Consider the following 23,242-nt stretch of genomic DNA (forward strand, 5'->3'; position numbering starts at 1 on the left):
GTGGAGAGGGAGAAAAGTCAAGGAATGAAGTGGATGACGAATCTATTGCGTCAGACTAGAGTGCAGCCACGCGTCCGCCCTCGACCTTGAAAAGACCACCAGTGAAAGAGCCAGCAAATCGTCTAGAGGGTGGCTTGAAAATTCACAAAATGGTCCATGTACCTAACAGTAACAATAAGAAGAATGGTGCCCTGAGAAAGTGTCGCGTGAGTACTAAGCACAAGGTTAGAAAAGAAACAAGTACATCATGTGTGCAGGCTGTGGTGTGGCTCTCTGCAAACTTTCATGTTTCAATGTTTATCACACGAAGAAAAAGTAATAAAGAGGTATGGAAAGGCATTTATTGCATAAAATATTGTATTTTAATTAGTTCCTGAAAATTTCGTTTTTAAAAACCAATTTTTGTTGAAGTTGTTTAGGAAAAAGTAACTACATGCATTTTAGCAACATAAGATTTAAAGGGCCTGCCAGGACAGGGGTGGGATTTAAATACCCTTCGCGCCAGTCAAAGAGTTAAGTGGAGGAATTGTTTTGGAAGAGACTGTGGACCTGTCGTCTGACAGATTGCTGCTGCTGCTGATGATGATGATGATGATGAAAATGATCGCATTGTATGTTAGAAGTCGGCATAATGGCTGCTGGTTAAAAGAATGGGATTTCTTTGGATGATCACGTTTTCAGCCCTTTTCATCCATTCAGATTTCGGGAATTGGAAAAAAAAATGTTTTGAAGATCAAAAGGTTTTGTCATATAGAATATAATTACAAGCAGATTAAAAAACAACTGTCTGTTTCCTGCATGTTATGGTTTGCATGTAGTGGGAATTGGCAATATCAGGATTCCAGAGCCCTGCAAGTCAGCTGTGCCCCCTGTGTACCTTCTGATTGCCTAAACCTCATGTGTTCTTTTTCTTCGGATTATTTTGTGTCCATAAGCGATGTAGAATAGCAGTGACATGTTTTGTGTATTCTTTTGTGACTGTGACGTGAAAATGCCATTCAGGCAGAAAAAACTCCATGTATTTTATATCGTGATGTTATCTGAATGTTTGCAGTCAGTTTCTTTAATTGTGTTAGTTATAGTCTGTTGAAGAGCAAAATCCCAATGTCCCTGCGATACCCAGTTCCTGAGATAAATTTTGGTGTGTTATCTCAAGCTTTGCCTGCTGGCAGACAATAATCCCTACATGGCTGATAACTATACTGGGTCTGTTACATGCTGATAAAACTTTGTACTTGAGGCTTAGGTGGAAGATAAGTGCAACCTGATTGTTATGTTGAAGCAGTGGAGCTGCCATCCTCACAAGGCTGCCTGCTACACCCAGAGTGTGTGATGAAGGTAGTGATGAAAATACCCGACTCAGTTTCATGTGCTGTGGAGTGACAAGGGTGCACTAAATCAGTTGTTGATGTGGGCCTCAATATTCCTCTAGCCATGCCTTCATGCCTTCGGTGATGGAACCCAGGGAAGTGAATGGATTCTGCTAGCTGTATGCCTGAACAGAGACCCGGAGACAAAGTGCTTAGTACAGAGCCTCCTGTGCCACTTGGCACTTCCTGAGAGTGTCAAGGTCATGGGAATTCTGTAGTCACATATGCAGTACGTTATGCAGGATGTGTCTCATGACAGGTATAACAAACTGGGAGAATTGCTTTAGGATCTGAGTCTCACAGTTCATGTGTCCTGCAGTGGGTTGTGTTATGGTGCTGTCAGCATTTTGACTGTAGTGTCAGACAGCAATACGATGGATGAATTAGAGAGGTTTATGAATTAAATGGTTCTTCTTTCTGGTTGCAGCATATGCCATACATACATGTGTCCCATTCTAATTCCCTGGAGGAACTGAGGAAATTCACAAAATACCTTAGTCACTATAGCTGGTGTGTAAGCCAAGATTCAGACTGAGCATCTTGAGCATTCATGCTGTGTCAGCCTCAGTTGCTACTAGCAAAGCTTGGTAGTGAACCTTGTTGTGGGCAAGATCAGTCCACTCCTACCCCTTTGGGTAAAAAAAAAGTAAAGCTGTCCCTGTAACAGGCTGTGGAGGCACATAGTGTTGTGAGATGTCGAGGCACCCACATTTTCTAGACAATCGGCTCGCAGATGGTGGTGAGGTTGTCAGCCTTATGTGCTGGCCACCCTTTACCCCAGGAAGATTCCTGGTACCCATTCCTGTTAGAGGCTGAGTCGACCCTAGGATCATAGTGCAGCTGGAAGGATTAGGTCAATTGAAAACTCCAGTGACCTCATCAGGAATCGAACCTACGATCTTCTGGCATGTTACATAGTGTTTCAGTCAACTGCACTACCAGTTGCACCATGTAAATTTGGAATGGGAACATATTTAGATCATGACATTTCAGGGAAAGGATCATACCAAATGAAAGTGACGTTCGGTATTGACAACCATGAAGGAGCCTGAGCCTGATTCTCTGATTATATCTGTTGGTCACAAAAAGCAACTTCCGAGGAGACTTGCCCAGTTTCACTGGTTGAAGTGTAAAGTAGGCAGGTGAGGTTTTGTTTGTGCTTATGTGAAGTCTGCTGCTGATAAGCTTATCTGAGTGGAACATCTTGAACTTTGATCCTAGCTGCATGACTCCTCAATCTTGATTACCCCATTGGTGTCTGGAATCCATCATTTCGTAGCTCAACACAAGTACCTTTTGCATGCCCAGTCCTGTCCCATGCTTATCCTGTGAGGCACAGGTTGACTCCTTGCTGTCTGTCCTGTAGCTCTCTGAGGTGTGAACTAGTCAGGGATGTGGATTAGATTGAGGCTGTTGAAGAATATTCTTTCCTATTGAACCACCCTTTGGTCTCTGTTTTGTTAATAGGTTGAGCTATGTGGTGTCTGTCAGTGGAAGCTGTGTTTAGGGTGATGCTTTAGCTCATCAGACTTGGGAACTTACACAGAATAGTTCTCACCTGTGTAAGTGAAGTGTGTTGGTGCACTACAGAAAGTTTGTCCTTAGGGTTGTGGGTTGATGAGATGGCCCACAGATATGGATGTTATTAATTAATTCTGTCCAGTGAGGCTGATGGTTTTTTCTTTTTAATCTTTTATCCTTTACACGTTTCAGTCCTATAGACCATCTTCAGAAGGATATCCGTACAATTAGAAACCACTATTACAATATGTTTTATGAATATTAATATGTACATACAATGCCATCATAAAACAATGTACAAATCTAATGTTCTTAAACAACTACAGCGGCTTGTACTATCACATTAAAATACTTATTACAGCTAAACATACTAACTGTAATAAATATTTTAATGTGTTGCTAGAAGCCACTGTAGTTGTTCAAAAAACATTATGTTTGTACATTGTATTATGATGACATTGTATGTACAGGGTGCGTCAATGAATCAGGCGATTTTAAAAATGTTATGAACTGCAAACTATTGCATTTATTTGGTTTTAACACATATGAATAAAGTGTGAAAGCATTTGGTTTTCCTAAATTAACTCACTGAAAACGGAAGTCCATTTCCCAAAAATAACATCGACAGATAACCACCATTCCGCTGTAGGCACTTGGTAAGTTTCTCCTTAAGTCACTCATTATTCTTTGCAGCATCTCTATGGGAACTCATTCAACGTCTTCCCAAATTCGATGTTTCAACTTCTGAACTGTGTGGGGTGCTGGAGCTTTGAAAACTTGGGATTTCAGATACCTCCAGAGAAAAAACTCGCATGTGGAAAGATCAGGTGACCTGGCTGACCATATGATGCCCAATATCTGGAGATAACATGGTTAGGAGGCAGGTTATTCACAACTGCCATGGAAACTCATGTGGTGTGGCACCTAGCCCTATTTTGCTGGGAAAATGTTTCTTCCTCGACTGGAAGACGAGATGGTGCAGGAGCTAAGAAGCTCTCCAACATGTGAACGCAACATGGTCCAGTCACAGTTACAGACCTTTCCCACTCATCTTCAAAGAAGTAGGGGTCAATAATTGCAAACGAAGATATCGTGCACCATACTGTGACTTTGGAACTGTGAAGTGGTCTCTCATAAATTTCTTTGGGGTTTGTGGCTGACCAGTAGCAGAAATTTTGCTTGTTAACAAACACCAACAAATGGAAATGAGCTTCATCACTCATCAGTAAGGTGCTAACGACATCTTGGCTTTGATTAATTGATTGCAAAAGAAGTCTGGCAGAAATCAACTCTGTGTCCATAGTCGTGTTCGTGTAGTGCATGAATAATTTGAATTTTATAAGGGTAGAAGTGGAGATCTTTGTGCAAAATCCATTGAACGCTGGCTTCGGACAGCCCAAGTGATGTAGCATGGTGACCCGCAGACCGGCGTGGACTTTGTTCAGTGGCTTCTCTCATTGCCGCTATATTCTTGGGTGTACGTTTTTACGCCACCACCTTTCTTCTTTAGTGTAGAACCAATAGCCTCAAAGTTTTGAACCCAGGTCTTGATGGCATGAGTAGATGGAACAACATGATTGCAATGAATACCAAACTCTCTTCAAATTTCACACTGAGCAATCACGAAACTGTCACCATTTTTGTAAAATGCTTTCACAGCAAAAGCACGTTATGCTCCAGTCCACAGCTCCATTGCAACTAAAATGTTTTGAAGTAGGCTGCTGGGTGGCAGTTGTGGCATCCTCCCCATTCTAGCCAACCCAGGAAAAAACACCACTGCCAAATCGCCCGATTGATTGACACACCCTATACAACATATAAAACATATTGTAATAGTGGTTTCTAATTGTACTGATATCCATCTGAAGATGGTCTATAGGACCGAAACATGTAAAGGATAAAAGGTTAAAAAGAAAAAACATCAGTCACGCTGGACGGAATTAATTAACCTTTTGTAATATTGTTAGTGTGACAGACCAGAATGAAACAAATCACACAGAAGTGTGTTCAGTATGGTCTTCCAGTTTTGTGTTTGGGCTCACTCAGGACATTGTCCACAATGGTTTTGAACACAGGGCTATTCTGTGTACCACTAAAATATGTGTTGACAAGATTGAATTATGTATAAATTGAACAACATGAACTCTCGGTTCATTTCCCATAAGAGGTGTGGAAACTAACAAAAGGCAAAGACATTGTACAGTATTGTTGAGGTCATGCTGTTTTTGCTGACAGTAGCTGTGCCTTTGTTTAGGTTCGACTGGAAAGTATTGGTGCAGAAGACATCGTTGATGGAAACCCTCGTCTCATTCTTGGCCTTATATGGACCATTATCTTGCGCTTCCAGATACAGGAGATTGAGATCGATGTGGTGAGTAGTGTGACAGTCTGTTATCTGTTCGAAATACTCATACTGCATTTTGCAGTGTTACGTAGAACTTAAGGCTCCTGGTTTATTTGGTATGTGCATTTGTTATGAAGTAATAATTATGTGGTTTAGTGGTTTGCATTTGTATAGAACGTTTCCTTGCTCAGATTTCTGCATCTTTAGAGTGTTGTATTGTTGCCCCATCTGTGATTTGCAATGTTCTTCCCCCACATAATTTTCTGGTATGTCACACACTGTCCACAAGATCAGCGTTGTCCGCATGTTGTTTGCCGTTCAGTCTCATTGACACTGATACTGTGGTATTACTGAAGGGAAGGGTGGTGGGGGGAACGTAGATCAGTCAGTTGTTGGAGGCCGTCAGTGTGGGTGCGTTCAGATGCAGGCTGGTTATGTCTGATTGGTTTCCTTCACGCTTGAGGCCACAGCAGTGACATTATATCTGCAAATGTCAGTAAGAGTAGCAGACTGAATCGTGTGTTGGTCTGTTGGCAGGATGAGGAGAATGAGAGCAGTGAGAAGAAATCTGCAAAGGATGCACTTCTGCTGTGGTGTCAGCGTAAAACCAACGGGTACCCGGGTGTCAACATCCAGGACTTCACAGGTACCACCTCGTCAGAGAGCCCTCAGTTCACATGGCATGGTCCCAGGGACATGAATGAGTGACTTGATTTTGGACCAGCATGCGTGTACAATTTTGTTTGTGTGTGCAGGTTCATGGCGTAGTGGTCTTGGGTTCAATGCCCTCATCCATGCCCACCGCCCTGACCTTATCAACTTCAGTGCCCTGCAGCCGTCTCGTCATATTGAGAACCTCAACAATGCTTTTGATATAGCCAACAATGAGCTTGGTATCCCGCGTCTCCTGGATGCAGAAGGTAGGCAGACTCTTTATGGATAAAAGTTCAAAGAAGCACTAAGCTTTGTGTTTAAAGTTTAAGTTATGCTCACTCTTCTCAGGATCTCACAAGGAATCGGGATTGGGGAGGAGAAGCTTTTGTAACTGTGATGGCAAACATTACTGAACACAAAACAGGAGGGTTCAGTGAGACATCTGGTAGAGTGGCGGTGTCATTTTGTGTGTCTCTGAGTTCAGATGTCAGGTGATGTTTGTGTGAGCAGAAGTGAAACTTGAAACCTGCTGTTCCAGATGTGGACCAGAGTCGTCCAGACGAGAAATCTGTCATCACATATGTGGCTTCCTACTACCACACGTTTGCCAGGATGAAGAATGAGCAGAAGAGTGGCCGTCGCATTGCCAATGTGAGTACATCACTGCATGTATTTGCAGCAGGTGAGACCTTTGACAAATGGACAGACAGAAGTCACAGTGTGATTGTGTCCTGGTACCTCACATGATCTGATCGCTTATATGCAGATTGTGGGGCAGATGATGGATGCGGACAAGATGAAGGTGCACTATGAGCACCTGACGAGCGATCTGTTGGAGTGGATTCGTATGAAGGTATTGGAGCTTGAAGACCGCAGCTTTCCAAACTCTCTGGAAGGAATCCAGAAGGAACTGCTGCGCTTCAAGCAGTATCGCACAGTGGAGAAGCCACCAAAGTGAGTACAGAGAATGGCGAAATATCCCCACTGCTTAACATTACTTTGTGCACAAATGGCTGTTGTGGGCTGCAATTGAGTGGACAGAAGATGCTGAAGGAATGACAACACTGCATTTGTTGCCTTTATTTTTACAAGATGGGAGATTGAGAGGTTTAAAATGAGCAGTGTGATCATGTGCCCCATATGAAAGTGACTGCTTAGGTGATGAAGGTAGATGGTAATATTCAAATGGTGTGTAACATGAACTGTGTTAATGTTGGTGATGCTGGTTCCTGTCTTGTAGGTACAAGGAGCGCAGTGAGATTGAGGCACTCTACTTCCACATTAACACCCAACTCAAGTCCCTCAACCAGCCGGCATTTGCACCTCCAGATGGACAGCTGATACACGACCTGGAGCGCAGCTGGGAGGGGCTGGAGCATGCAGAGCATCGACGAGAAGTTGCACTGCGCCAGGAACTGCTGCGCCAAGAGTGGCTTGAGCAGCTCAATTACAAATTTGAGAGAAAGGTGACTGACAAACTATGGACATGTAGCCTCTATTAAGATATGAATTCATGGAGGTTTTTGGCATGAACGTAAGTGATGTTTGTTACTTGCGACTGGCCGTGACACACTAACCACTTCTTGTTGTTGGAAGTGAAGTGTTTTGTTGAGACTTTTAGACTGTACTGTCTGGGTTCAGCTGTTCTGTATCATTGAAATGGGTGACCAAGTAATGAGAATGAGATGCGCTGGGCATCGCGAGAGTGATGAGTGTGACAGTTAGAACATCATTGAAATGGGTCTTATGTTTGTTCCAGAGTGTGCTTCGGGAGGGATACCTGAAAGAGATGATCCAAGTGCTATCTGACCCTCGTTATGGGAGCAACCTCACCCAGGTGGATGCCACTGTTAAGAAACACGAGGCCATAAGTGCTGACATACTGGCAAGGGTATGTGATGAGTCAGAGGTGTCCTGACTTCTCTGGTGGAATGGAGAAGCCCAGTGTAGTGAAGTCTCCCATTTAAATTTAAATGTGTGCAGTGGGTAATACTGACTGGCCAATAAACCAAATGAAAACCATAGACACAGGATTTAATTATGTGGTGTCTCAGCTGGTGATGTTACAGGGCATTCAGTCAAGGAGGAACTTCACAGCATTGCTGACCAGGCCCATCATTTCTCAGATTGCTGCTGTAACTGCTAATAACAGAATGAGTCATTAGCGCTGTTAAATGCACTCACTCGTTGGCATAGAGTGGATGGAATGTTTCTCCGTGACTGTTCCCTCACATAAGTTTCTGTACATGCACACATTATAAGAATAACAATAAGATAACACAAACTTCTTCTTATTCTGTGGTGCAACAGCCCGATGTTGGGCCTTGGCCCCCCTTACCAAGCCCCTCCATTCCCCTCTGCCCTGCGCTGCTCTCTCCCAGTTCCTTACACCCATTCACTTCTTCGCATCTTCTTCCACCTCCTCAATCCATCTAGTTCTTGGTTTCCCTGCATGTCTCCTGCTGCCTGTTGTACTATATAAACTTTCTTTAGGATACGCTCCTTATCCATTCTCTCTACATGCCCAGCCCATTGCAATGTTTTTAGCTTTATTGTCACAGAGATCTTTTTCTCCTTATGTAATTTGTATAGCTCTTTATTATTTCTTATTCTCCATATCCCATTCTCTTTTATTGGTCCATAAATTCGTCTTGGAATTTTCCTCTCGAATGAATTGATGACCAATTCCTCTTTCTTGTTTAGCGTCCAGCCATCACATCCATAATAAAGCACTGGCCTTATCATTGTTTTATATATTTTCGTTTTAATCGCTCGGTGTATACCCTTTGATCTAAAAACTGATAGTAACAAGAAATACGCATTATTCGCTAGTTTTATTCCTCTTGTTATTTCATGATTTTCCTCTCCATCTTTGTGGCATTTCCATCCTAAATATATGAAGTCTTCAGCTATTTCTATCCCGTCCCCTTCCGTGTTAATTTCTCGAGTTTGCCTTGGATTCCTTCTGGAGTGTATCAGCGTTTTAGTTCTATTTACATTCACCTCTAAGCCAGTTGCTTTTGCTATGGTTTTTATTTCTTTATATGTCTCCTTCATTGCTCTTAGTGATCTCGATACTATAATAATATCATCCGCATACGCCATTATTTGCATTTGTTTATACACTACTGTGTTCCTTGTGTCTACATTACATTTCCTCACTATATATTCCAATACCAAATTAAATAGTGATGGTGCCAAACTGTCTCCCTGTTTTCATCCTTGATTTGTCTTAAAGCATTCCATTAACCGGTTCTGGATTTTAACTTGATTGATTGTCCCTGTCATGGTTAAGGTAATTATTCTACTTAGGTTTGTTGGAATACCACAAGTGGACATAATCATCCTTAATTTCTTCCTTATTATTGTATCATATGCTTGTTTAAAATCTATGAAGCATAGGTAAATATCTGTATTAAATTCCCAGCATTCTCTGTTATTTGTCTCAGGGTGAATAAATTGTCTATTGTTGACCTATTGGGTCGAAAGTCTGATTGATATTCTCCTATTATTTTTTCTATATATGGATCCAGTCTCTTTTCTAGTATGCTTGTTAGAATTTAAATGCTGTCAGTAGTAATGATATACCTCTACAGTTACTACATGTTAATTTATCCCCTTTTTTAAATATGGGGCATATAACACTGTTTCCCCAATCTTCTGTTATCTTTTCTTCTTCCCACACTTTATTTATAATTCTATGGAGTACTATTATTCCTACTTGTCCTCCTGCCTTCAATAATAACGTGAAACCACTCCCCATCAGTCATGAACAGAAGCTTTGGATCCACAATTTCATCGTGCACATTTAGCAGCAGGCACTTGCAAAAACGAATTCTTGCTTCATAATCTGGTTGTTTCAGCTCAGGCACAACTGTTATTTTATATGTGTGAAATTTGATTAATTTTGTGGCTGTGAAAGCAGATCCTAGCAAAACACTGGTTTCCTGTGCTAAGCATCTTAACGATTTTCAAGGACTGATCTGTAGTCATGCCTCAGTATCCCAAATTTTTCTTCAGTCAGCACAATCCTCTTTGATTGCTTCTTCATGTCACACACTGAACCTGTGGCCCACCACTTTTTCACAAGCTTGGATACACACAAGTTTGTGGGAACTGGCTAATCAGGATATTTACTACGATGAAACTTATGGATACATTTTCTGTAAGTTTTTCCTTGCAGAAATCTCGACAATAAATACATGCTGTTCAGTAGTGAACTTCATTTCAGTATAAATGTTGAGCGCCTATCGACATCTCTAACACTGACTATTAATGCATCTCAACTGCAATGACAAGATCACGCCACCTGACGGCCCATGTTTATTAGCACTAACGACTCATTCTGCTGTCTGCAGTTACAGCAGCAATCTCTGAAGAATTTTGGGCCCATTAGCAATATTGCAAAGTTTCCTCCTTGACTGAACATTGATTGATGTATGGTGAGGTGACAGTGATGAACAACTTGGGTGTGAGATCGATGAGATCATGTGGGTAATTTTAAGGCACCTCAAGATTGAAGTGCTTGGAGTCATACTCAAAGTTGAGGTTCAGTGTGAGATAAATAGAAAATTAAATCCTGTCAGTGCTTCCATTCAAAAAGCATTGTTTCCATGAATATTTTTCGGTCTACTAATAATATGGGCTGCCCCTTATACCTGGAGAAAGTTCATAAAGCAGAATTTTGAAATCTGTATTGCAAATTATCACAGGCACAATTTTATATTTGAGAGTTTTGTTCCTGAAAGACCTTAAAGGATTAATTTGATTTGTTTCATTCTGGTCCATCACACTAACAAATTACAAAAACCAAACAACTCCGTCCAGTGTGACTATTGAAGTTTTTACTACTTGAAAACTTAATGCCCTTACATGTTTCGGTCTCTATAGACCATTATCAGAGGGAACATTGATACTTTTTTGGAAACTACTATCACAATAGGTGTTTTGAGTGTTAAAATACATATACATACATTGTTTGTAATGCACAGTATATACAAAATCCAACTTTCCACAACTACAGCAGCTTTCTTGGTATATTAAACTTTTAAAAATATTTAGTATTGTGCATTACAAACAGTGTATGTATATGTATTTTAACACTCAAAACACCTATTGTGATAGTAGTTTCCAAAAAAGTATAGATGTTCCCTATGATAATGGTCTATAGAGACCGAAACATGTAAGGACATTAAGTTTTCAAGTAGTGAAAACTTTAATAGTCACACTGGACGGAGTTGTTTTGTTTTTGTAACCTTAAAGTGTAAGATATCTCCAGTTTTGCTGCCTGAAATGAAATGTATTATATTATACTATAGCCACTGGATACCTTGTTTTGCCTTAAGAATACCTATACAAATTGTTGAAATAGTTAAAAGAGCAGTTAAAATTTATGCGAGATATACCCCACCATGAGCTGTAAAGTGAGCTGTCTGGTAGTAGGACATGCACTATAGTCTGTAGCTGGAGAAGGTAACTGCTTGGACATCCTAGAAGAACGTGGAAGGGCCATAAGGAAATGGATCTTAGGGACATTCGTTGCAACCGTATGAAGTGGACTGAATGGAAATTATGTAAGATTTTGATATTGCCATGGTTCTGTTGGCAGAGTTAGTTGCAATTGGTTTATGGTGTCATGATGTTGCATGTTGCAGGAGGAGCGGTTCCATGACTTGACAAACATGTCAGATGAGTTGGTGCGTGAGAACTATCACAGTAAGGAACGTGTGACACAGCGAGAGGAAGAGGTCCTGCAACGCTGGCGAGAGCTGTTACAGCTGCTTGAAAAACACAAAACTAACCTGACGATGCTGTGTGGATTGATGGCCATGTTGCGAGAGATAGAGACCGTAATGGCCACTATTGCAGACCTGCACGTGGGTACCTCAGACCTATTCTGAAACTTCTGGCAGTTAGGGGCACATGTATTGCCCTCGAATTAACCTTGGCCTGCTTGGTGTGGCAGTGACTCTGAATTGGAGAATGTAGTGATGAAGTCTCATGGAGACAGGCTTTGTATACTAGTGGGTAGCTGTTATCACTTTGAAAGTTTCATTTAACAATTCTTTGATGTAGGGAAACTTCCAGTCAGAAGATGTGGGCCCACACCTTCTTGCAGTGGAGGACCTGCTGCAGAAGCATAGTTTGGCAGAGCTGCAAGTGACTTCACTGGGGGAGACACAGCGTCGGCTTGGTCGCCAGGCACAGCAATATGTGAATACTGGCCATCGAGAGGTGCCACTGCTGCAGAAGCAGCTCAGCCAGCTCACCTCTGCATATGACAGGTGAGCTAGAACCCCCCCCCCCCAATAAGATGATACACATTCTCATACTGATTCTAAGTGATCTTATTCCAAGAGGTTTCCAAACAAAGTTTTTTTTATCCATTTTCATCTTTGCTGTGTTGTTCCTGTTCTTCTCATCTCAGTCTCTTTGATGTGACTGCTTTAAATGTCCCTGAGTGAAGAATACAAATTTTGAAAGTGCTCATTATATGATTTTCTCATTCTTATTGTGCATGATGACTTGTGGTTGCATGTATTGTTCGTGACGTGTGGCAGCCTTGTAGAGAGCAGTAAGGCTCGGCGAATCCGGCTGGAGGATGCGCGCAACTTCTTCCAGTTCCTGCAAGACCATGAAGAGGAGGAGTCTTGGCTTGTGGAGAAGCAACGCATCTGTAAGGCGGGCATCTCAGCAAAGGACTTGCGAGCCGTTCTAAGATTACAGCAGAAACACAAGGTACACACACACATAATTGTCATATATAATAGCATATATGGCTTAAATTTTCACGAATACATGGTTTGCATAGATGGGGTGTGCATCTGTTTTAACCTCTGACCCAAGCACTGTTATAAATTCTTAAAGTGATCTGAAGGCACTTCAGTGGTCATAACTTCACATTCTGTCCTTGTTAGTGTAACTTCTCATTACAGGTGCTGTTGTAAGACGTATCAGATTGTCAAAACATGCAATGTAATCTCAGTACCAGTACATAACCTTAAAAACAAAGATACCCTGCCTTGGTTTCCAGACCACTGCCTGAGACAGCGGACGCTATAGTGGGATATATACATTCAGCTTCACTGTTTTATAGACTGTATGCAGCTGGATGGAATATAATTCCTAATATATCCATTTAGTTACCATGCATTGCTCCATAGCCTCACTTGCTCAGAATTACTGTGTGTTCCCAGCGGTAGATAGATCGTTAAAACAAGAGCCAGTAATAATGTTCTATTTGTAAATTTAATTGTTTGCTTACTGTATTTATTTGTGTAATTTATGCACTTCTGTATATGGACAAGAAACTTAAGGGAAAAAAGTTAAGTATTGCATTTGTACCTTCATGTTTGGCCCCAAATTTTTAGTTAGAAAGGTAAGAGTGTAAGTAATTAATTATGTAAACTGCAATTTGATGTACTTCCAGCCATGCAGTTAATATCAGTTAAGGCTTCTGAAATGGAGCACACTGAATCAGCTGAACTCGTGTAGGTGTGACGCTGGAAAAAGAGAGACCCAGACAGGGTGTGTGTTTTGTCTGCTGTTTGGTCGTGCTTTATATGTTTACAGTATAAACCAAAATAAACACTGGGTTTGTTAAACCTCACTTTTGTTGCCAACTTGAGTGCAGTGTGGTAACTTTAACTGTAATTTCTGTTACTGCTCTGTAACAATACAAAAAGGGTAAAAGGGAGTGTAAATTAGTAGATACAGAAGTGATGTCTTGATTGTGATAGATTTATTTGCTAACTTACTTGATTTTAGTAGCTTTGTTCTGACTGCTGTGTTGCTGCAGACCAAGTTTCAGGCACAGTATGTTATGGTGTCACAGAGTAAGAATGCTGGGTCAGTGCTGTCCAGGTGAAAAAGGGGAGTCCACCCTACTGACTCCACTTAACCAAGCCCAGCGTCCCTGTAAGACTCTGTGAGAAGCTGGGGTTTTGTCTGCCCTCCAAGGCTGACTTAACTGCATATCAGCATGTTGTCTCTTCTGGTGGCCTCAGTTAACCACATGTCAGTCATTATATCACATGCCGTGCCAAGTGTTCTCCATCTCTCACAGTACCAGAGCCCACCTGAAGCATGCAGACTGATGTCAGAATGGCTAAGCAGGAGGGAACAGGTCCAGAGCCCACTTGTTCCCTCTTGGCTTTTGTAGTGTGGGACTACTTATACATCATCTGTTCTGATCTCACGTTTGATCGGTGTTTTCCTACTTTAATAGTGACTCTTACTAACTCATATGTTATGTTTGAAGTGTCAGCCAGAAAATATGAAATCTGTTTCTGGTCCAGCATTGTTGGCTGTGGAACTCTTGAGAGTGGATGAATGAAACCATGTGACTGACTGCATTGGGCCAGCGAATGAGTGGCAATGTGTGTAATTGTTACCACATGCATGGGAGGGAATGCTGCTCTAAGTTGATAATGTTGTCAGCACTTTGCAGTCATTTGAGACTCGTACAGGAATTTAACAGTAGACATGGGGCGGGCTGTACCCACATACATCATTTTTACAGCCATTCTTCTCTTGTCTGTCACTGCATGGCCCCATGAGGAGCTGCCACTGTGCTATGCCAAGGTAACAAAGTTGTAATGCTGCAGGCCCTACAAGATGAAATGAAGGCAAGGCGGAACAAGTTGGAACAACTGTGTGAAGCTGGACGCCAGATGATAAGCGACAAACATCCTCGCTCACCAGAGATTCAGTGCCGCATGAGCAGTTTGCAGGAACAGTGGAATACCCTGCAGGAGTTGGCAGCACTGCGCAGGAAGCAGCTGGAGGATGCTGCAGAGGCTTATCAGGTGGGTGGCCTGTATTACGAGACTCCATTGTTAGGAGGTATAAATTGTGTCGTCTGTGGCAAGTTACAGCAAAGGGATCAGCATGAGATAGATATTGGAGAGGTGTTCGGTGTCCGAAGGGTGGAAAATCAAGAGTAAATAACCAGAGAATCTTTTTTCTTAACAAATAAAGGTAAGATAAAGGTATCCTTGCAAAAGGCAGTGAAGGCCCATAGGGTTGTGAGACATCTAGGCTCCCACATTTTCTAGACACTGGGCTCACAGATGGCAGTAAGATTGTCAGCCTTACCCAAACTTCTTAAGAAATAGTTATAATATATCCAGTGATAGATACAGTTTCTGAAATGTTGTGTTCTTTAGAATACTGGACGATAGACAAAGTCCAAAAACAGTAATTCTGAGTAATTATAATCCATTAGCATTATCATGGGAGTTCCACTTCATTTCTTACTGCTATTGTAAAATTTATATTCTCACATTTTGGTCTGTGGTGTAGGTGGGGTGTGTGATATCTCTACTGCAAATAAAATGTTGTATATAGCTTATGGTTATGGCCACTAACACAACAGTGAAGCAGAATATCTACAGGTTAAGGCAAACACAGATGTTGATACATAGCATGTCCACAAAGTAAGTTTCCCACTCATCCCACAGCTAGCAAACCTTATATTGTGCGAAGCGACTGCACGTACGTGATAGAGCAATGACGTAGCATGGCGCATGCACAAACAGAATTTCCTGTGTTCCCACAGTAACACTGTTGCAGCTGTTGAAGATGGAGGCTCTTATTCCAACTCCCACCGACTGTAAAGTGCGGTCAGTGATAAAGTTTTTCAATGCACAGAGCATAGCGCCGATCGAAATTCATCGTCAGCTGTGCCGGGTCTATGGGCCTAATGTCATGAGCAAGCAGATGGTGCATCACTGGTGCAGACAATTTTCAGCAGGTCGACAAAGTTTGCATGATGACAAGCGCAGTGGGCGGCCATCCATCATTACAGACGACCTGGTGGAGCTTGTGCAGGAACGCATTATGGAGAATCGCCAGGTCACAATTGCGGAACTCAGCGGTCATGTCCCACAGATTTCTCGCTCCTTGTTGCAAGAAATTGTGCGCCAGGTGGGTGCCGAAGCAACTGACACCAGAACACAAAACAAAGCACATGGAGTCAGCATTGACCTTTCTGCAGCGGTACCATAATGACGGCGACGAGTTTCTGGACCGGATCATCACAGGTGATGAAATGTGGATTGCACACATTACCCCAGAAACCAAGCAGCAGTCAATGCATTGGCGTCACAGTGGATCTCCCTGTAAGACAAAATTCAAGCAGACGTCGGCGCGGAAAGTGATGTGCACGGTATTCTGGGACAGACGGGGCATTCTCCACATTGACTTCCTGACCAGAGGTGAGACGGTGAATGCTGAGCGTTACTGTGAAACACTGCAGAAATTGTGACGGGCCACTCAGAACAAGCGGCGCGGGATGCTTAGTGCCGGTATTGTCTTCCTGCACGATAACGCTAGGGCGCACACGGCTTGACAGACAGCCAGTCTCCTGCAGGAGTTCAGCTGGGAGCTGTTTAATCATCCACCCAACAGCCCAGACCTTGCTCCCAGTGATTTCCATGTTTTCCTACACCTCAAGAAATTCCTGTCTGGTGAGCGTCAGCGTTTTGGGAATGACAGGCGGAGATGGTTGTCACACAGTGGTTCCAATCCCAGGCAGCAGACTTCTATGACACAGGTATTCAAAAGTTGGTCCCACGGTATGACAGATGTCTCAGTTCCAGTGGCGATTACGATGAAAAATAGCTGAACACTTGCTGTATCTGTTGCAATAAATATTTCCCTGAAATTGTGTTTTGTTTCTGTAAATGGCCCCAGGGAAATTTACTTTGTGGACGAGCCTCGTATATTGATATACATTTAATATAAGCGTGGATTTATTGCTACACGTTTTGACGTGTGATTTAGCTCATCAGCCACCTTCCATATGATCTATAACCCAAGTTATTAAAGTTAATTTTCCCAATATGGATCCATTTTGTGCAATTGGTGTCTGTTGTGGGCAAATACTTATTTGTAGAGTGACAGTAAATCTACATTACGGTGTTATAATGAAGCTTATTACAGGTGGTTACAATTTAAAATTTAAATATAAATAATATTTGTTCCACAGTATATGTATTGTAGGAATTAAAGGTCTTAGCACCTTCATCAATTTTGATGTTCATGCTATAGACGTGCTGCATTAATCATCTGCTAACTAGTGTTCCTAGGCATTGTGGAGAATGCTGTGTGATTGTGTGGGGTTCTTCGTACTACCTTCTGCTTTCTGCTTTATAGATTTTTACTAAAACTAAGTGATTTTGTATTAGTAGTGTATAAATATGAGTTATAGTGCACTGTCTATTTTTAAAAGTGTTAAATGATAGAAAATTGAGAAGAAAGTTGGGGGAAGGAGAATATTTACCTAATTCTTGTGTGAGTGATGTGCTCATAATTTAGTGTTTTCTTCCTATTTTAATTTTGGATTAACATAGGAGACTTAGCTGTAATATCTGTTTTTGTCTTCACCCGAAGATATTCTGCTTCATTGTTGTGTTGATGGTCATAACCATCAGATATTATACACACAACAGGATGCAATCTATGACGTTTAGAAATGTGTATATTGTCACAGCTAAACATATGGAAAGTTGCAAATTGGACTGACAGTGAAAGTTCTGTCTCCAGGATGTAACAGTGCTTAATGCAGTAAATGTCATCTGACATTTTGGAGGAACATACCATATCTATGTTCAGGATTCCAGAATAAGAAAAATAATGAAATGGCATTAGGCATGCAGAAAGCAGAGCAAACCACATGCAAGTGGGGAACTTGCAAGCCAACCAGCCCTCTCCCGAGTAACTGGCCTGGGACCTGACATGAGGACCTGAGGTAGAAATTGTAAGTACATGTGTGTGTTGGGCAGGAAAATGGCATGCAGCAGAAGCAGCAGACATGGAGCTGGGAAGGGAATGAAAGGCTCCGGGTGGATGGGTGCCGCCCTCATATCTGTGGCCAACATACACACATACAAACTCTCCCTTGTGGTCCAGAGTCTTAAGTAGCACAAGTGGCCGTTTTCAAGGCCCAGCATAGTTAGTTAGATATTAGAGAGGGTGGGTTTCCCCATGCACTTAGACCTGTATTGGTCCATTGTGGTTCCCTCTATGATTTCTACCAGTCTCTATATCCTACCAGTACTGGTGCTTACCATCAGTCCCGCCCAGCCAGCGAGACTGGCTCTACTAGCTGAGAGGTATGTATAATGCTTCCCCCATCTACCAGAGGTATTAGAGACTGCTGTTGGGCGGGAAACGTCCGTAATTTGGCTCAGTGACCTCCTTTGGAGATATGAGGTTCTTCTACGTGCCGTAAAGCTACGACACGGGACTCACGGCTTAAAGTCCCTCCCGGAGGACTTGTTCCCTGCATTTTTCCGCCCTTAAAAATTCGATGACCTCCGCCGGGTTTTTGAACCCACGTACTACGAGTCATGAGATGGGAACATTACCTCTAGACTACGGAGGCCACTGCCCAGCCTAGTTACTCTTCTTTGTGTCCCATTGGTTCATTCTGTTTGTCAGAGGGAGCCAATTTGGTTGGCTTGCAAGCTCCCTCCTAGGCTACGTAATCATCTTCACATGCAGTTTTCTGTGGTTGCTGTCTACTTGGTGGTTTGAAGATGGAAGTGACATGTTCCCCTGAAACTTTGGTTGATTAGATCAGTGGTTCTCAACCTTTATGAGACCGCGGCCCAGTAAGTTCTTCTTTTATAAGACGAGAGGCCAGTCCCAACATATTTACTCACAAATACCTATCCAGTTTTGTTAAAGTTCATGCATTAAGCCAACGTAATATTAGTAATTAATTATAGCATAATCATAAAGAGTATTAGCACACTTATGTATACGGTGTGGCGTGATGACAAAAATAAAATTACATTTAAATTAGTTATCAATCACTGGACTAATGAAATCTTGCAGCATTTTGTAGTTTCCTCAGACCAACATCATTAAATTAATGTGTGCTAATTTTCATTGACATATCCCATGCTGATCACCAAAAACTTATGTTATTCGGCGTAAAATTGATTATTGTATTATTAAATTGATTTTAACAATGTTGGTTTGAAAAAAAAAATGGCAGTGAGAAAAATATTTATGCATTGTAACTCACCACAGAAGTCAGCTGAGTAGGGGAAGAAGCAGAAGGATGTCAACTTGCGAAGAAACAGTATTCAGTATTACTAGATTTGAGAACCAGATACAGACTGCCTTGATCTTCAGTTTCAGTGTAAACATTTTCTTTATACTTCCTTGCTGATTGGTCACTGACATTTGCAACCCAAATGTTATTTCGCTCAGATCTGAGAAGAGAAGATATGCCGCCCATTGTTGTAATGGGCTTGCAGGCAATTTTTATGACTGGTCATAAACATCGGTATTGCCTTTCCTGAATGTTGGAAGATTTGGATGTCTGAAAATTCCTGATCATTCACGAATACTTCCATGTTTAAAAATATGCGGCTTGGTCACTGACATTTGCTACACAGATTTAGGCGTTCTGTGTCTGAGCTTCTCGACACAAATATTATGCTCCTCAGAATATTTCCACTATAAAATATGTATTCATGAGAAATGCTTAGAAAATGAAAATGACAAATTCCAGAAAAGCCTGTCGTGGCCCAGTATAATTGATGCCAGGGCCCACTACTGGGCCGCGGCCCGGCGGTTGAGAAGCACTGGACTAGATGAAATGATATTACATTGCAGAAGACAAAAACTCTTCATAGCACTGCTGTGTGAATCTCAGGTTAACTGTGTTTGACTTCACACATTGCAGACTACACTAGGCTGTTTTGTGGGATATTTTGTCTCACTTATGTGGAAAGGGCACATACGGGGTTCATGGTTTTGTCTCTTTAGGCTAATGCTATGACATGGCTACAGTCTCCCCTTATCATCCTCTATCATCCATCAGCAGTTAATCTTTGTAGTTGGATGATGTCATCACATAACAAGTGACCCAACCAACTCGAAATGTGGTTCTTGTACCTGAACTTGGGTTTACTGTCTTCTCTGATTGTGCAGTTTGGTTCTTTTGCAGTACTGTTTAGCCAGAACTAATGGCAGGCAAGATTTTTCATAAAATAAAATATACTGTAATAATGAAATTGTTTATGTGCTATTGAGATCTAATGAGTATATATTGTAGAATGCCAAACTGAAGATCCATATGCTCATATGTGAGACCACTTCGTACTTTAGTCCGTAATTGACACGTGAAAATTAGTGCATGGCAGGAAGCAGTCATCAAATCATTCTTATCATTACAGTCGTGCTCTAAAAATGCAGACTTTGGCGTCTAACTAACTAACTCCATGGAGCTGAGCCCTTTTTGAGAAGCCATCAATTTTGCAGCCACTCTAGAAATTACCAACATTTCATAGAACCCAAAGGTTCATTACCATATTATATTTAAGCATCCTGTTGCACTCCATACGATAAATGATATAAACTCCGTCTCAAGTGCAAACAATATATTTTGTGTCTTTGATCTTGCTCCTACACTACATGTTTCGGCCTCAGACGGCCATCATCAGGTGTATAACACTCACGTCGCTGTCACACTGCACCCAGTTCAAAATTTAACATCTAAAACACTCTCCCTGTCATTATCAACTTCTACTTCGTTGATAGCTGTCCACCCGTAGATTACTTCACACACGTTAATTTTGAGTTTATTGTAATAGCACCATAATAAAATCTTTAGTTCTAATTTTAAAACTTTAAATTCTTGTCCAAATTTTAAAATTTTAAAATTGTTAGGGTTATTCGCCCTGTGTTTGAAGGAAAACAGATAGAGAAGAACATTATTAAAAACATACTACAGAACAACGAATACGACACAAACATAATCAAAAGATTAAATCAGACAACACGAAAACAAAAATCAAATACACATGACAACGAACAACAGAAAACAAAGTGGGCCATATTTACATATAGTACAAAAGAAGTGAGAAAAATTACAAAACTTTTCAAAGACACACAGATAAAAGTAGCATTCCGCACACGAAACACAATAGAAAATATACTCAAACACAAACCACAATTAGATAAATACAATAAAAGTGGCATATACCAAATGAAATGTGTAGATTGCCCATTGAAATACATTGGGCAAACGGGCAGAACATTTAACACTAGATATAAAGAACATATACATGATATTAGGAATAATGATAGCAATTCCGGGTACTCAAACCACATACTAAATACAGGACATGCATACGGAACAATAACAGAGGTAATGGAAGTTGTAACAACGGGAAAGAAGGGCAGACATTTGAATACATTAGAGAAATACCATATATATAAAATAAGTAAGAAAGGCCTACACATGAATGATACACACATAGAAACACACAATCCCATATTTCAAACGATACACGAAATCTATACAGACTAACGGTACCTTCCTCTCCCCACTACCCATTCCCCCCTACACTCACAAACATAAAACTCAGCACACAGTACATCAGACAGCACACGTAAAGAATAGCAGCGGCACGCACACAGAAAGACCACACAGGGTAAGTACAAATAACAATATACACACATAAGAAAACACCACAAACATAAGATAGTAATACAAATATATTTGTATATTACGGATAACACCTATACAGTGTGGAAACAAGAACTAGCCGCTGCAGCACTTCAAACACAGGGCGAATAACCCTAACAATTTTAAAATTTTAAAATTTGGACAAGAATTTAAAGTTTTAAAATTAGAACTAAAGATTTTATTATGGTGCTATTACAATAAAGTCAAAATTAACGTGTGTGAAGTAATCTACGGGTGGACAGCTATCAACGAAGTAGAAGTTGATAATGACAGGGAGAGTATTTAGATGTTAAATTTTGAACTGGGTGCAGTGTGACAGCGAAGTGAGTGATATACACCTGATGATGGCCGTCTGAGGCCGAAACATGTAGTGTAGGAGACAAAATCAAAAGACACAAAATATATTGTTTGCACTTGAGACGGAGTTTGTATCATTTATCGTATGGAGTGCAACAGGATGCTTAAATATAATATTGTAAACAGTAGTCATACAAAAAGCATTTATAAATATATGAATTGTAAACGGAAACTGTTACACTGCAACGCTAACATAAAATTTAACAAAACCTGTCTGAAGGAAAAACTAGTACCAAAATACGCATACGTGAAAATAACAACAAACAATGAAGCGGCTAAGAAAACACAAATACAAGCCCAAACATTACGCATAAAAAATGAAATAAAATTTCTATATAAAAAGAAACAACAATTAAACACACAACTTTATCACATACACATACACAATGCAAACACATGGCAAAGAACATGGAATAACATCGAGCAATCAATAGAAGAAAAGTTACAACAAGATATAGAAACAACATATCTAAAACAACAACAAAAAATAAACAATATGAAGAAAACACAAAATATAAATATAACAAGCAAAAACATACAATACATGAGAGTAGTGAATCAAACAAATATACAATTTACACACGAAGAAACCCAGTTACTAAGTAAAGGCCTGAAATATAATCTACATCACAAGAATAAAAAATGGATTGAGACATTAGCCCTAGAAGCTGAAACAGCAGTAAATAACTTAGACATAACAGAACAAAGTTATTATAGACACCTAATTGCGAAGAAACTAAAAGATATACACAAGAATAACGAAAGGAATAAAACCAATAAAGATAAGGAAGATAAAAGGGAATGGAAACAAATAATGAATATAAAAAATAAAATTGAAGAGAATAAACTTATTATAACGAAAGCAGATAAAGGAAAAACACTAGTAATACTAACACAAGAAGAATATAAACAGAAAATAAATCTCTTCATACACAATAACCAATTCATTAAAATTGACAAAAATCCGACCCAACAATATCAAAGGGCGGTAAAACAAACACTGAAACAGTGTAATAACATCATACAAGACAAATGGAGATTTACAAATATGAACCCCACAGCCCCAAACCTACACGCCACAATAAAATTACATAAACCTAACACACCCATTAGACCAATAATAAACTGGAAGAACGCCCCAGCTTACGAAATGACAAGGAAATTGGCGAAAGTGTTGCATGATTATCTAGAACTACCAAACACATACAATGTCAAAAACTCCTCCCACTTAATGTTAGATTTACAAGCTATTAAACTTAATGAGAACATACGATTATGTTCCTTTGACATTGAAAACATGTATACAAATATACCAAAAACTAACACCATAGATATAATAAACACTATATTAGGAAAAAACCATAAAATAAATAAAGAAAGCCACAAAGAAATAATGCATATGTTAAAAACAGTATTTGAACAAAATTATTTCCAAATTGACGAAGAATACTACAAACAAACAGATGGACTAGCTATGGGAGCCCCTACATCAGCTATAATAGCGGA

The 23,242-nt window shown here is 40.6% G+C and overlaps 1 protein-coding gene across 5 annotated transcripts in view; it reads left to right on the forward strand.

Moving 5' to 3' along the window:
• The window catches only part of LOC111872582 (spectrin beta chain, non-erythrocytic 2), a 101,890-nt gene that overhangs the window by 23,471 nt on the left and 55,177 nt on the right, over window positions 1-23,242 (forward strand). For all 5 annotated transcript variants that reach the window (XM_033754755.1, XM_033754756.1, XM_023866647.2 and 2 more), the window contains 11 exons: window positions 5,146-5,262; window positions 5,773-5,881; window positions 5,991-6,155; window positions 6,428-6,540; window positions 6,656-6,843; window positions 7,130-7,355; window positions 7,649-7,780; window positions 11,544-11,765; window positions 11,965-12,173; window positions 12,450-12,627; window positions 14,496-14,696. In XM_033754755.1, coding sequence (XP_033610646.1) covers window positions 5,146-5,262; window positions 5,773-5,881; window positions 5,991-6,155; window positions 6,428-6,540; window positions 6,656-6,843; window positions 7,130-7,355; window positions 7,649-7,780; window positions 11,544-11,765; window positions 11,965-12,173; window positions 12,450-12,627; window positions 14,496-14,696 — 1,860 coding nt within the window. The remainder of the gene's footprint in view (window positions 1-5,145; window positions 5,263-5,772; window positions 5,882-5,990; window positions 6,156-6,427; window positions 6,541-6,655; window positions 6,844-7,129; window positions 7,356-7,648; window positions 7,781-11,543; window positions 11,766-11,964; window positions 12,174-12,449; window positions 12,628-14,495; window positions 14,697-23,242) is intronic.

This window comes from Cryptotermes secundus, unplaced genomic scaffold, assembly GCF_002891405.2.
Source record: "Cryptotermes secundus unplaced genomic scaffold, Csec_1.0 scaffold1276, whole genome shotgun sequence".
In the NCBI taxonomy this organism is placed as follows: Eukaryota; Metazoa; Arthropoda; class Insecta; order Blattodea; family Kalotermitidae; genus Cryptotermes; species Cryptotermes secundus.